The sequence below is a fragment of the Mastigoproctus giganteus genome, chromosome 6 (genome assembly GCF_048544385.1).
Source record: "Mastigoproctus giganteus isolate SK-2022 chromosome 6, ASM4854438v1, whole genome shotgun sequence".
NCBI lineage: Eukaryota > Metazoa > Arthropoda > Arachnida > Uropygi > Thelyphonidae > Mastigoproctus > Mastigoproctus giganteus.
Genome location: NC_143580.1, coordinates 125,861,629 through 125,877,769, shown reverse-complemented (window position 1 = coordinate 125,877,769; position 16,141 = coordinate 125,861,629). Strand labels below are relative to the sequence as shown.

General features: G+C 40.5%; 1 protein-coding gene across 2 annotated transcripts in view; it reads left to right on the top strand.

Moving 5' to 3' along the window:
• Dhc64C (dynein heavy chain, cytoplasmic) overlaps nt 1–5,425 on the top strand; it is a 1,460,071-nt gene extending 1,454,646 nt beyond the window's left edge. For both annotated transcript variants that reach the window (XM_090376486.1, XM_090376487.1), the window contains exon 91: nt 5,244–5,425. In XM_090376486.1, the coding sequence (XP_090232612.1) occupies nt 5,244–5,381 (138 nt within the window). In that variant the 3' untranslated portion in view covers nt 5,382–5,425. The remainder of the gene's footprint in view (nt 1–5,243) is intronic.
• Nucleotides 5,426–16,141: the final 10,716 nt, after the last annotated feature.

Sequence of the window (16,141 nt, the reverse complement as noted above, 5' to 3'; positions counted from 1 at the left end):
TATTTTTGGATATCTCTAGCCCGGACACCCTGTATATACCGATAATCATTTATAGCAATAAGGAAAGAATTTCCTCCTTGCTACTCTATCAAGCAATTACATAAAGCTTACTCTTTTCAACATATCAGTTTCACCCAAGGCCAAACCTTGGAAATAAAAATATAATTAGTAATAAAATATAAATATATAATACAATGATGATTATGTAATTAACTATTGGTGTAATTAACTATTGGTGTAGAGATACATTGAAAGGGACTTTGATAGCTACTTTGATAGCTCTGTTAATTATTGGTAGGATATATTGAGAGGGTTAGCCCTTGAAAAAGTCCCTTTCAGTGTATCTCTACACCAATAGTTAACTACATAATCATCATTGTATTATATATATTTATATTTTATTTCCAGGGTTTGGCCTTGTAGGCCTACATGGGCTATTTTTGTCTTTATAAGTTATTTTGGCCTTACGGTAGGCTATATAGCCTACTATAAGCTATATACTGTTGTGTTCATATACATGTTACTGTTGAAACATGTCACTGTTGAAAAAAAAGCCGTGAAGTAGGGTTGAATTTGAAAGTGTCTGCAATTCTGCCCAGACACGATAGGAGGGGTATATGATGAGAGCCTTGTCGATCAATTCGGCCCTGGAAAGATTGTGCAAGGCTGAAGGGGTAGAATTTTTTTCAGCCTGGACTGTACTTGTTAACAGGAGAGATTGCTTCTACAGGGATGGGATACACTTAAATAGAAAGGGTGCAAGAATATTTGCTGATGCTATCGAGGCAGTGTTAGGTGGGTCGGAAAACTGCTAGCTTGGGGGGAGACAAAGACTAATGGATTAACAGTAGCCACGGGCAGAGGTGAAAGAGATTCTTGCACTGCTTCTATTGGAATGAGCAGAAGCCTGAAAAACAAGATGCAGGATATTTCAGAAACTGCTGGAAGTCATTGCGGTACAAGTAAACACATGGGTTGTGTTAGGGTAGCTAAGAATAGAAACAGGTGCATGTATACTTGCGTGTACACTAATGCTAGGAGTTTAGTAAATAAATTTGATGAATTTGAGGTATTACTCAAAACATCAAAGGCAGATATTGTTGGGATATCAGAGACGTGGTGTCACACAGATATAAGGAATGCAGAACTGGAATTTGGGGAGTACAACGTCTACAGAAAGGATAGGAAGGGAGGAGGGGTTATGCTATTAGTTAAAAAACACATAAAATCCAAGGAAGTGAAGCCAGTTGACATCGCTGGACAGTGCAGTGTTGAGTCAGTTTGGTGTGACATAAGCATAGGTAAATCAAAATTGAGAGTAGGAGTGTGCTATAGGCCTAATGACTCTGATGAGTATAATAAGATACTGTACAGGGAAATAGAGTGGGCCAGTAAATCAGAGAGTCTTATAATGGGGGATTTTAATTTCCCAGATATTGACTGGAATTTGTGGGTTGGTCACTCACACACTAGCAAGGCTTTTGTGGATTTATTGGATGATTGTTTTCTACACCAGCATGTTCGGGAGGCAACTAGAGGGAGTAATACTCTTGATCTGATTATCAGTAGTGATTCTTCATGCATTAGGAATCTGCAGATAAATGAACCACTGGGTGGCAGTGATCACAGTGTGCTGAAGTGGGATTTACTCAAGGAGGTAACTACCATCAGAGGTAAAGGGAAGGGTTTTTGCTTTCGTAAAGGAGACTATGCTGGTCTGAGACAGTATTTAAATTCTATACAGTGGGACCAACTGATGATGTTACCAACAGCAAATTCAAAATGGGAAGCATTCAAGGAACTAATCTTGGAAGCTACCAGGCTTTACATACCAACCAAGAAATATTGTTCAAGGTTCAGGCCTAAATGGTTGTCAGATGAACTAATGAGACATATGGCAGAGAAGAAAAATGCATGGGATACATACAAATTAATGGGTGACATGGAAGCCTATGATAGATATAAGTTGGTCTGTAACCAAGTCACAAAGGAGATTAGGCAGGCAAAGGCAGATTATGAGAAATCCTTGGCAAAGGATGCAAAGAAAAACAGAAAAGAGTTCTTTACCTATTTAAACTCAAGAAGGAAAGGGATGAATCAGATTGGTCCACTGGATGTTGATGGTTCAACAGTTGAGGATCCAGCTCAGGTGGCTAACAATCTAAACGAGTATTTTGCATCTACATTCACACATGAGGAGTTATTCAGGAAGGGGAATGTCGTAGGTGAAGTAAACATTGGCAGTGAGCTAGATGATTTTCTAATAACTGAGAGGAAAGTGGAGGAGAAATTGTTGAGGATAAACATAAAAAAGGCACCCGGGGTGGATGGGATCTATCCAGTTATATTAAAGGAGGCAGCAAAGGAAGTAAGCAAACCCCTAGCCATAATTATGAGAGCTTCTTTGGACTCAGGGGAGGTACCCATGGACTGGAGATGTGCAAATGTAACCCCAATTCACAAAGGAGGATCAAAGGCTGACACAAGTAATTATAGACCTGTTAGTTTAACTTCGGTTCCAGGAAAATTAATGGAGGCACTGGTTAAAGAAGCACTGCAGGATCATCTGGACAAGAATTCAGTTATAGCTCAGACACAGCATGGGTTTGTTAAGGGCAGGTCTTGTCTGACCAATTTGATTGGATACTATGATGTAGTCCCAAAAGAACTGGATGCAGGGAATAACTTTGATATTATATATTTGGATCTTAGAAAGGCTTTTGATACTGTTGCGCATGGAAGACTGCTGCACAAATTGGAGAAGTGTGGCATTCGAGGCAAATTGCTGCTATGGATAAAGGGATGGTTGAGTGGCAGAAGACAGAGAGTGGTAATCAATGGACACTGCTCAACGTGGACTAATGTTATTAGTGGAGTTCCTCAGGGTTCAGTGTTGGGTCCATTGTTGTTTTCTGTATTTATAAATGATATTGATGATGGTGTATCAGGCTTAATGTCCAAGTTTGCAGACGATACAAAGGTTGGCAGGGTTGTTAAGGACACTACTGATACTATGCTGCTGCAACAGGATCTGGAAAGGTTGAGCAGATGGGCTGAGAGGTGGCAAATGAAGTTTAACATTGACAAATGTAAAGTACTACATATGGGAAACAGTAACCCCAGATCAACGTATCAACTCTGTGGTACTACGCTGACAGTGGTAGAGAATGAAAAGGACCTGGGGGTAATTGTGCAGGCAGATATGAGGTTCTCTGAGCAGTGCAGACGAGCTGCAAGAGTAGCTCATGGTGTCTTGTCAATGATATACAGGAATTTTTCTAGCAGGGACAGGGATGTGATTATTCCCTTGTATAAGGCATTGGTCAGGCCACACCTTGAGTACTGTATACAGGTCTGGAGGCCTCATTTCAAGAAGGATGTAGAGCTGCTGGAACGAGTACAGAGAAGGGCAACAAGATTAGTGAATGGAACAAAGGGTTGCTCTTACGAAGAAAGGCTTAAGTTTTGCAAATTACAGAGCCTGGAGACTAGGCATCGCCGAGGTGATCTGATAGAGGTGTACAAGGCTTTGAATGGCTTGAGCATGCTCAATGCCGATGGAATTCTTCCTCTTGCTCAGAATAATCACCTGAGAGGGCATAAATTCAAATTGAGGAAGGACGGATGTCGGATAGATGTGCGGAAATTCGCCTTTAGCCAGCGGGCAGTTGGTTTGTGGAATAGACTTCCATCGCTTGTTGTTGAAGTTGATTGCCTAAACAAATTTAAGGCTCAGCTGGACAGGTATTTCGAACGAATTGAGGGGTGAAATGGGAGTAGTGGTTGTTTTTTTTTTTTTCTTTTTTTTTTGGCTGATGCTGAATAAGCTTGCTTTCTTGCATCATATGCCTCTACTAATGCTAATGTTCAGCATCTGTATAGTACTTATTGTGCTTTTACTATAATAACTATATATATAGTTATAATAGTATAGTGGAATTCGTAAATTGGGAACTGCCTGTATATATATATATATATATATATATATATATGTACAGGCGGTTCCCACTGTACGAATTCCCGGGTTTAAGAGTTCTTTGTTTCAAGTATCAACAAAATTGAAAATATGAACATTAATTGCTAAATTAATGTTCATATTTTCATGATTATAAATATTCATAAATACAGCATTTCAAGCTACTCTTACTACTGTGCATTCGTTTGCTTTTTCAGGAAGATAAGAGCATCTCACTGACCAACATAATATAAAGCATGCTGAGGTTACAAAGAGTGGTTGCGTTGCTCTTCATTTTCGCTGTTCTGTCTTATTTCAAGTTTATCCCACTTATTAAAACTGTACAGTATACCACAATGAAGTAATACTATGGAAAGTGATGTTAATAAAAAGAAACAGCAAAGAGGAATAACACTGGAAACAAAATATGAGATTTTAAGAAAACATGATCTTATTATTCTTCATCAGTCAATGACGATAAAGAATAAACATTCTTTAGCATTTGTATGACATAAATAATTTCTTTATTATTATAATTTGCTTGATTTTAAAGGCATTGGTTTCATTTCTTTGGATAAATCAATCATTGTTTAATCATAAACTGTTGTTTGTTGACCTTTATTTAACATTATTATGGTCAAATTTCATTGTTCAGAACGTAACCCCTGTTTTTAACATTACATCTATGGTAAATAAATTTCGGCTTTAAAAGTTTTTGCTTTATGAGTGCGTGCTAGGAACGAATTAACTTGTCAAGTCGAGAACTACCTATATATATATACTTACCCCTTGGAAAAAACAAACAGGAAGAAATCGTACTCTCCAGATTGTGCATTAGTTAAGCTCATCTAACACACAGTTGCAAACAATGACCCTTGTTTTGACCCTCCACATTAACTGTCATTGTAATAACTGTCAATCACTACTAACCATAAACTATATTATAGAATACCTGTAGCATTCTCTTGACATGATCACCTGATGCTACATGTTATGGGAGGTCAAGAGGACATTAACAACCTTTTCATTTTTCAAAAACTGATCAGTAAATATCGTCTTATATGAACCCGGTTGTCTAATATAACAAACATGTACCATCTAAGACTGTAAGAGATGCATTATAGCCATAGCTGCTATCATCACCAACAAATCAGAAAAACAACAACCATGCTCAACAGCATGGACTTTTCCTCTAAAAAAATATAAAAAAATAAAAATATATTTATTTTCTTCTTTTTCAAATTGATAAATTTGTCACATAATATTTCTGTTTTGTTTGTTTTTTTAGATAACCTTACCAGTCTACTTGAATTCAACGAGAGTTGATCTTTTGTTCACAGTAGATTTGGCAGCAGGAGATAACCAGAAAGAGCACAGCTTCTATGAAAAAGGAGTAACGCTCTTATGTTCTACTGCACTTGGATAACTATTTCTAATTGTTGATCTCTTGTAGTGTTAAATTATATCGGATTTATTCATTTATTAAATGTTTTAAAAAGCATTTTTGTATTATAAAAATGTATGCTATTTATGTATTGATTGTGAATGTTAAACTAATTTTAGTGAAGAACTGGCAACAACCAAGGTTTTTTGTAAACCAAGCAAATATTCTCCATGAACAAATAAAACTTAATTTTAATATCTATAATAATCTTATTAATTTTATGAAGAATTTTTTTATATTAATGATTTAACTGTCTAAATAATTTTCATTTTATTATTACCTTTTTTTTTTGGCCATGGGTGCCAAGTGATTATTGAGCGTTTATAGAGCATTTTTCTCCCCAGTGACTGAGTATTTTTTTGTTTTCTCTTGCAATCATTAAAATTTCTGTTAAGTAGCTTAAATTTCTTAAAAGAAATAAGAAGAGACCCAGAAGAAGGAAATCACCTTTTTCTTTAATTTAGATAGCCTTACTAACTGTACTAACTCTACACTTGGCCACAAAGCAACACTGCTCCTGCCTCCCCGTGGTGGGGGCCGGTAACCTGGGTGGTAAAGAGAAACTCCCAAGGCCAAACGGAGCCATCATGAAGAAAAATAGTTATCCACCGTTAAAGCTTTCGAGCTCAAGAACAGCCTACGTTGACCATGACTTAGGGAATGATCATCCAAAGAGACAGAAGACTAATTAGATGGAGCAACCCTGCCCATCATTTATAATTTCCACTCCCTCACTAGTCAGCCTATGAGCAAACTGTCTCCCTTTGTAATACAAAAACATCTGGAAGGTATTGCAGGATCTCCTAAGACTATTAAAAGACTGCAATCAGGAAGCTTATTAGTGGAAACTACGAACCACAGGCATTCAAAGAAACTTTTTACAGCTTACAAAATTTGCCGACATTCCAAATATCTCCTCTTGCACCCTAAATTCATCTAAGGCTGTCATATCCAGTTGGGACATTTTAAATGTCACAGAGGAGAAAATAACCCAAGAACTGCAGGGACAAAACGTATAATGACTAAAAAAGATAATCAACTCACACCAACCAGAAATATTATTCTCACCTTCAATACACTCAGCTTTACCCTCCTCTGCAAAAGCAGGTTATTTACTTTGCCGCATCCGCTCCTACATTCCTAATCCTTTACAATGTTATAAATGGCAAAAATATGGCCACTCACAAACTATACGCAGAGGAGATTGTCTGTCCTAACTGTGGGTCCTCAGATCACATACAAAGTGACTTTATGACTACAAAAATGACCTGCCCAAATTGCAAAGGTGATCATCCTGCATATTCCAAGACGTGAAAAATGGAAAACTGAGAAAAAAATAGTAAAATACAAGGTTGAGAACAAAGTCAGTTACCAAGAAGCGAGAAAACTAGTTGTACCTCTTATAAACAAAAATGTAACCTATACCGATGTCACAGTTCTCACTAATAAATCAATGTCTGATTGGGCTAGAAATATCCTCTCTGAACAACCAAGTATACATAAGCAACAACCCAAACTCTTAGATCAGGCAAATACTACTCCTCTGATGATACCAACGGCATCTCCTCTTTCAAAGAGTGCTACCACATCCCATATTACAAACTCAAATGCAATTAAAAATATCCAGGACACAGATGGCACATCAATACAGGAAGACCTTATTTTAGAAATCTATGCTAAAGAAGAAATGGACACTGGTCAGCCAGTTTTCTCCAAAAAAAAATTTAAATTCGAACGTAATAAGTCAGTCACCTTCAAAAAGCAGTCGGATACAGTTCCATCAATTAAACACAACTTGTATTGCAAGTGAAACTGCAGAAGCTTTCGTTGCAACACAGATGACATCTGTGTTGCAACGAAATAATAACCATGATCTGATTAATCAATATTCTCCAGTTGCCCTTTGTCTTCAGGAAACTTACCTAAACTTGCAGATTTCTCCTTCGATAAAGAACTATTGCCTTGATCGAAGAGATCATAATACAGCTAATGCTGCCCATTAGAAATGGAAAACTATTTCTAGTGCAGAATGCCTATAAAGCACAATAGGTACTCCAAAGACAGTTCGTCGTTTAAGATCAGGGGACCTACTGGTTAAAGTTGCCACTGCTCAACAGTCCAAGTAACTACAAAAACTAAAAATTTTCAGTGGAACCTCTGTCACAGTTTCACCGCACATTTTCTTGAACACATCAAGAGGTGTTCAAGAAGAATGGGACCTCATCAATTTGTTTTAAACAAGAATTGTGAGATGAAGGTGTGATCAATGTAAAGCGGATTCTAACAAAGAAGGCCGCTGTATTAGTTCCTACTCGGAACATAATCCTCACATTTGACGATCCAGAACCACCAACAACGATAAAAGCAGGTTACCTTAACTGCCGTGTCAAATCCTGCATTCCAAATCCATTAAGCTGCTAAAAGTGCCAGAAGTTTGGGCAATCACAGACAGTCTGAAGAGGGGCAGCTGCCTGTGCCAAATGTGGCTCCACTGCGCACACTAGTACAGACTGCACAGCTGCAACACCTAACTGTAAAGAAGTTCATCTGGCATATTCAAAGGAGTGTCCCCTTTGGAAACGTGAAAAAAAAAAAACATACAGCGGTACAAGACCAAACACAGTGTAACCTACCAAGAGGCTGAAAAATCTTTACTAGTTCCGAATACTAACAAGCCAACTTGTGCTCAAATAATCAAAAAGCACATATTAACTGCTACCCAAACGGAGGTAACTATACCACCAAGCAAATCACTAGTTGAATGGGCAAGGTCAGTATTGTCCCCAGTACAAACACACCAAACAAAAAGCAAAGGTATAAATATGCCAATCACAGTACAGCCAGGTGCCATTCAACAGCAGAATACTACAGTATCTACCACTCCTGACTCAAACCAAACAGACTACATGGATTCAGAAGATGAACAGGTTTTAGAACTGTTCACTGATGAGGAAATGAATACAGGGAGACCTTCTTTGCCTCGAAAACAGATCGAGGGCTCTTGTAAACCCAAATAGTGCTTACTTTTTTGCAATGGAACCGTAGAGGCTATTGTAGTAATTTGGCTGACATCAGAGCTCTCCTTTCACAATATGATCCTATTGCTTTCTGTTTAGAGAGAGAGAGAGGAAAAAAAATCTTTATTGCAACTAAATGAATACAATGTACATAAATTTAAGTGAAGTTGCAATTGTCCTGTCATGGCCAACGGCCAGGAGCTCACATCAGAATAGATAATTACAGTTATGTGCACACTGTAAAATTAAAAATGTAAGGAAGTGCGAAATGAAAAATGTAAGAAAAATGTGAGGAAGTGTAATAACATGTTATTACACTTCCTCACATTACGCAGTATTAACTATAGCACTTCTCTGTCAAACGAATTTTGTCATGGCACAGGAGAGCTTGGCAGATGGTGTGGAGGACACATGAACTTGTTCTTATTAAATTCTGGGATTGGAGTGAGCTGCTAACACTTCTTTCCTGTACGTTTTATTGCTGCAAAACCTATGCAAGTCAGCATCGAGATGCTGTGCTTCCGTTAGCATTTGGTTTGGGAGGAAGCGGTCTGAGATATGAAGCCTCCGATTCCTCGAGCAGAGCAGAGCATCGGGGTTAGTTCTGGCTTGGTTATTCAACAGTAACACGAATCCCAAATGGACGGTGTTGAGATCTGACCCGTGATCATTTTAACTGTAGCTATCAGTCATTGTATTTCGATTATATCAGGCAGTCGCTGCATCCCCAGTGGAGTATCTAAGGCTGTAGTTCTGTCCTGTGGTGGGAGACAAGCTTTCCGGTTAGCCCATTTAAGTAGCCAGAATTCTGCAGCGAGGATTAATGCCCACACTTCAGCAGCATAGAGGAGTGGAAAATAGATTACTGTTCTGATGAATTTCTTAATTAAACGAGGCTCCTTAACATAAATGAGTTGTTTAGCTGCCCATCGGAGAGAGTCTGCTCTGGAAGTGAGCTTATCTACATGACCATGAAACCGAAGTTTTGGGTAAAATACTATTCCCAAATCCGCATGTGTAGGAGTGGCAGATATAATTCCATCAAGTGTTGGGGCTATTATTGTAGGGGTTGGTCTGAGAGAGAATACCATTAGTTTTGTTTTTTGTGGGTTGTCGAGAGTCCATTCTGTTTGAGGTAAGAGGCAACGTTGATGAGACTATTATTAATGCTTGCTGTAGCTTCAAGGTAACTGTTGGAAACAACAGGCTTCAGAATTTTTATATCGTCTGCATATGTGATGATTTTCCTATTGTTACAGACAAAAGGTGCAATGACAGCTGTAAATAATAAGCCAGATAGGACTCCTCCCTGCAGAACACCAGCAGAGATCACCTTGTGCGATTGGCCATAGGCATCAACTTGTAGAGTGTGTTTAGTGTCAAATGGCACCGGGGGGTTTCCCCCATCTCTGCATAGTATACATTGTGCTTGTGAAACAGAGCAGTCAATACCAGAGGTTTAAAAGTGTATGGATTATGTATATGTGTAGTGTCGTGTACCATTGTTCCTCTGGTCATTTAGCCGCTGGACCCCCAATGGGACCCAACGTCCACACTCTGCCCAATGGAGGCACACCAGGTAACCAGTAGTTTAGATATTATTTACTCTGGCAGGTCCTGCCACCTAGTTTCCGATTAAATAAATCAAATAAAAATAATAAAATAAAAAGGGGGGAAACGCAGAATTGGTAGCCAAAAGTCGTGCGAGGTTCAATTTTGATGTTTAGGGCATACTCTGATGTATAGGTAGATTGGGGGGAGGTAGACTGAAGACTGGGGAGAAAAGACAGAAGAATGGGGATGATAGAGAAGATGACCCCAGTCGTCAGTCGGGCTGCCCAGGCCCCACCAGAGGAAAGGAGAGGTGAGGTGACAGGAAGGGGAGGAGACAGAGAACTATCTCTCCCCCGCCGGGGGGGGTATAAAGTAAATTGAGACATGGAGTTCGATTTAGATCGCCAATAAGGCACTTTGCAGCAGAGCACTGTCAAGTCCAGTGGTATCCATCTAGCCTCCACAGAGGTCTGATCAGGTAGTTGTCGTTCATGAGATACAGGTCCTGTCCATTCTGTCTTGATTGTAGTCTTTGCAAGTGGTAGTCAAGTCCAGTGTTTGTCGCATTTTCATCACTCTTGTCCGGGAAATGGAGTTTACTAGCCGGACCTGTTGATCATTCAGTAGTCTTGTTTCAGTTAGTCACATTTCATGATGACTTGTGGGGGAAGTAGAGATCTCTCCAGGCTTTGCATTTTGTGGTGAGTCGCCTGCGAATTTGAATCATATCCAGGGAAGGGTATGTCTTAATCTGGTTTGCTTTGACTTTCATAAGAGCATCATCCTATCGTATTGTGGTCAAGTGCCTCTGTCCAGGCAACAAGTCGCTGCTTGGGTTTGTTGCACTGTAGTTTTCATGGTAGCGGGTTGCTGTCTAGTGAAGTGGGTTTGGTGGTTGTGGCAGGGTCGGCCTTCTTTGAAGAGACTTCATATTTGGAGAATGCTGTGTAGGTGATGTCACTCTCTAGGATATGGTGCCCTCTGTCTTTAGGGATAAACTAGCCCAGTGATGAATAGACCCCGGAGGTCCTCAGAGTCAGCAGTCATATATCAGGTGGTCCCAGATCTGTGATCCACATGTGCAGAATGGATTGTTGACTATTCCCAGTGTTGTTAGCTTGTTGCGTATAGCACCGTGTCCTGTTAATAAGTAAGTGCAATATAGTCCCAAGGAGAACCACGAAGGCGTTTTTGGATACATCGTTTGTACATCTGGAATGAAGTTGCGAGTTATCTTCCAATTTGTGGACTCCATCCAACGTTGCCATACGGATTGGAGGTAGTTTTGTAGTTTCTTTTCTAGATTGATTCCTAATGGGGTCCGTGATGTGGTGCCTGTATGTCGTGCTCTTTGCTTGTCCAAGCTGGTACAGCCTGCCTGTGCATGCGTATCACCTCCAGGTCAAGAGGCAAGGCCCCCCATGATCACCTGCAGGGCGTGGGTGAAGACGGTGTTACAGGCACACGTCATTGTAAGAAGAATTGGTCGGTGAATAATATTGAGTTTCCTGCTATTTGCCGCTTTTGTAGCCTTGTTAAACCACACACCTGTATGGTTTAACAAGGCATATGTAGCTGCTGGAATGAAGACTGTTTTCTAGAGGAGGGTGAGCGTGCACCTCTTTAGGCCCCAGTCCTGGCAGACAATCCTTGCCCTCGTTGCTGCATATTTCTTCATTGGTGCCTCTAGCCAGGTGGGCAGGAGCAGCAATGCATAGCACATGCCTCTTGATTAGACCGGGGTTCGAGCCCGTGACCACCAAATACAGAGGATGTGGAAAGGTCAGGGAATGACCACTGCATATCCCCAGAGTAATATGGCCTTAGTTGCTAATGCTCCTAAAAACCAAATAACATTTCTTCATCCTTGTTTGGATGTAGTTCAGATATGGTAGGAAAGAAAGTTTACTGTCGAGAATGATTCCCAAGTGCTTTAGTTCCATGACCAGTTTTATGGTTTTGTTGTTAATTTTAATTTGTGCAGGCCTTTTGGGTGTTACGTATCCTTTGAGGAGAAAGGATCGAATCTTGGTTCAAGACATTTGCATGTGGGGCTTTCTGCTCCATTCCTGAAGGACGGATAGGGCTCCATTTGCTGTTGTTTCCATCTGAGCCCTTCAATCAGCTTCCAAGACCAGGGCATCGACTATTAGTACCCTATCATAGAGGAGTGATGCTATGAACCAGAGGATGTTACCTTGGATTAGATAGTGGTCTTCCAGTAAGCAGAGGAGCACCGACACGTTGATGGCGTAAAAGGCAGCTTCAATATCCAGGTATGTGATTGTGAGTTCCTCTTGCTGTTCAAAGGCGGACAATATATTACATATGGTTGCAAGGAGGTTCGTCACTATGGATCGGTTTCGGATGGCGTAGTGGATCTGTGACAGCTTATCTCCAAGAATCAGTTTCGTTAAGGTGGGCAGCATAGTTTTTCTAGGATTTACAGGAGCGTTGAGGAGTTAGATATCAGCCGAAAGTGCTGGGTAGGCTAGTGTTTCAAACTTTTGGATGGGGTCTGACAAAGTAGCTATTCCAGGCTTTAGGAAAATTTCTTGTGGTTAGAATCCGTTGAAGATGGACATGAGTGGTTGGAAGATGGACGGACTGAGGCATTTTACCATGAATTGTGGCACTTTGTCGGCCCCCGTGTTGCTATCACTGGAAGGGAGCTTATCGCTGCTGTCAGCTGGTGTGTAGAGATGGTGACGGAATGCAAGATGTCGTTGTAATTCATTGTCGGGACATAAAAGAGTTTAGTTGACCTGCGCGCATATTAAATCTAGTAATATGATCTATCCATTGAGCTAGGTCCAGCTGACTAGGAAAGCCATTGATTTACATGAAACCAATCTAACATCAAATATAGTTGTTTCCCTTCGGAAATACATAAATCTAGTAATATGATCTATCCATTGAGCTAGGTCCAGCTGACTAGGAAAGCCATTGATTTATATGAAACCAATCTAACATCAAATATAGTTGTTTCCCTTCGGAAATACATACATCGTCAAGACCGTGTTGCACACAATCCGCAAAATCTAGCACATGGAGGGGTAGCGCTGATCATCAACTCCCAGATACCTTCAAAACCAATCCCATTAAAAACGAACCTTCAGGCAGTTGCTGCACGAGTCAACATTAACTTCGATTTAACTATAGTCTCATTATACTTGCCACCTAACCAAAATATAACCTATGCCGACTTAGAACTAGTAATACAGCTTCCGAAACAGTACTGTATCCTTGGAGTCAATAGTCACCATCCACTATGGGGAAACCATAACCTAGATAAGCGTGGACAAACCATCGAAAAATTACTTGATCAACACAATCTAACTCTCAATAAAGGAGCACACACTTATACAAATCTTCCTACAGGGTCTACCTCAGCTATCGATGTGTCTTTATGCTCAGCAACCATATGCCCTCTATTTGGATGAACTATTCACAGCAATCCATTGGGCAGTGATCACTACCCAGTGATACGCCGCATTGAAACAAGTGTTCCCTACTGAATTGCCAAATGGGATGTGTACAAGCAGCTAGCTGCACTAGATGAAAAACAGGTCCAACAAACAGCTATAAACCTGGCAGATGAATATATATACAACCAAATACTGCAGGCAGCAGACAAAGGAATTCCAAAACAATCCACCACAATATAGGCCCGCTCTAAAGTGTGGTGGAAAGAAGAATGTGCTGCTAAAAAAGAAAATAATAGAGCATGGAACATCAGAAAGATCCCAATAATAGAAAATCTCATCTGCTTTAAACAGGCAAAGGCAAAACGAGTTAGGCAGACCAGCAAAATGGTCTGCATGGAGGCGTTTCGCTTCCACAATTACAAAAACCCAAACTATGTGCCAAAATACAGCGTTTGTACACAAAACACCCACGCGTCAACTGTCCCATGCTCGCTGTCAATGGCTCTGATATTACAAAACCAGAAGAGATTGCAAACACTAGGTAGATCGTTCATGGAAATCTCAGCTGTTACATCATACTTGCCACATTTCCGGGCACACAAACCACAAGCTGAAAAACACTCAATAAATTTTACAATCTCCCCTTCACAATGTCAGAGTTGCACCATGCTCTAGCCTCCACTTAACTTAGTGCAGCAGGGACAGATGGAATATATTACATCATGATAACAAAATTTACTGAACCGGCCCTCAAGTCTCTGTTACCGCTCTACAACAGAATATTCAAAGAAAACACTTTCCCCAACAAATGGCGGCATTCTTACGTTTTGGCATTACCGAAACCAGAAAAAGTCCCTACAAATCAGCAACACTACCGACCAATTGCACTCACTAGCTGTATGTGCAAGGTCATGGAAAAAATGATCAACGCCCGGCTATCCTGGGTTCTAGCTCGAAATGACTATAAATCTAGTGCAGTGTGGCTTCTGTATAGGTAGATCCACTCTCGACCTTTTGATTAATAAAGAAATATACATTCGTGACGCTTTCATACAGAAAGCACACCGTGCCATGGTCCTCTTTGACACTGCTTGGAGATATGGTAAATGTGAAATCTATACGATCTGGGATTACGCGGATACCTACCACAATTTATCAGAAATTTCATTCACCACTGCTTATTTCAAGTCAGAATTCACAATCAATTATCCTCAAAATTTATCCAGGAAAAAGGAGTACCACAGGGGTCAATAACACAAACAATATCTACTCAGTACGCTGATGACTTCAGTATCGCCTACCATTGATAGAAAGACAGTGGCAATGTGCCATCAACAAAATAGCAAAATGGCGTTGGACCATTTTGCGATTTAAAACGATGCCTTTTTCTCGCACCAAAAAAAAAAAAATGATTGTAATACACGTCTGTAGGAAGCGACCTTCATCCACATCCAGAACTTCGACTGGCAAATCAAGTCATACCAGTTGTCTCCAGTGTCCGCTTTCTTGGTGTGATATTTGACCAAAAACTCGCCTTCCTTGAACATATAAAATCGCTCCAGATTTTCTGTCTTAAAAAGCTTAACATCTTAAGAGTTCTATCTGGCATGGCACAACATGGGGAGCTGACCGTTACACACTAATACATTTTTCGTCATCAGCCATTTTCAATCCACTGCAGGATGAAGGCCTCTCCAGCAACTTTCCAGTTCCTTCTGTTTTGAGCACTGGCCATCCATTTACTACTCAAAAACTCATGAATTTCATCTATCCATCTCCGCCTTTGTCTTCCATACATTTGTACCAAGCATTAATACGGTCAAGTCTGGACTATGGAGGCGCTCCGTAGCCAGGTGGACACGACCACAGTGCGTAGCACACGCTTCTTGATTAGACCGGGGTTAGAGCCGGTAACCACCAAATACGTAGGATGCGGAAAGGTCAGGTAATGACCACCACATATCCCCAGAGCAATATGGCCTTAGTTGCTAATGCTCCTAAAAACCAAATAACAACAACAACAGACTACGATTCAGTAGTCTATAGCTCTGCTAGACCAAGAGCATTACGTTTGCTTGATCCTGTATACTACAGTGCTCTTCGTCTTGCACTGGGGGGGTATACCGCACATCAGACCGTTCAGAGCCTATACGCCGTAGAAATGAAACATCCTTGCAGCTATGCAGAAAAATGCTTTTATTAAATTATGCAGCAAAACTCAGGGCATCCAAAATCCCCACTTAGAATGGACTTTTCTCTCCCAAATGGGAAAATAGATGGGTACCCTTATACAGCTTACCCAGCTATAAACCCATCAAACGATATACGTTTTTGCGCACTACAGACTGACTGGCCAATTGACCTTAGCATCTACATACAGCCTGCTGCCTCTCACTCAATCCCACTTTGGATGTATCATATACCGCGGTGTGACCTTTCATTCACAGCCTGGGGAAAACATACCTTGTCCCATCAGAGCATACTTCAAATACATGCCACACTGAGAACCCAGCACAGCCAGTACACACCAATCTACACAGATGGGTCCAAAACTGACAATCACGTTGGTGAAACAGCATTATTTCCCATCAATATCCAAGCTTCCCACTGAATGTAGCAGTCCGCATAGCCTTAAATTGCATACTCTCAACTCTGGTGAGTATGGGCTTGGCACACCCAGGGTCCTGAGCTGGATATCATCATTCTTCTCTTTCTTGGTGATTTCCTTCTACCTATGACTCTC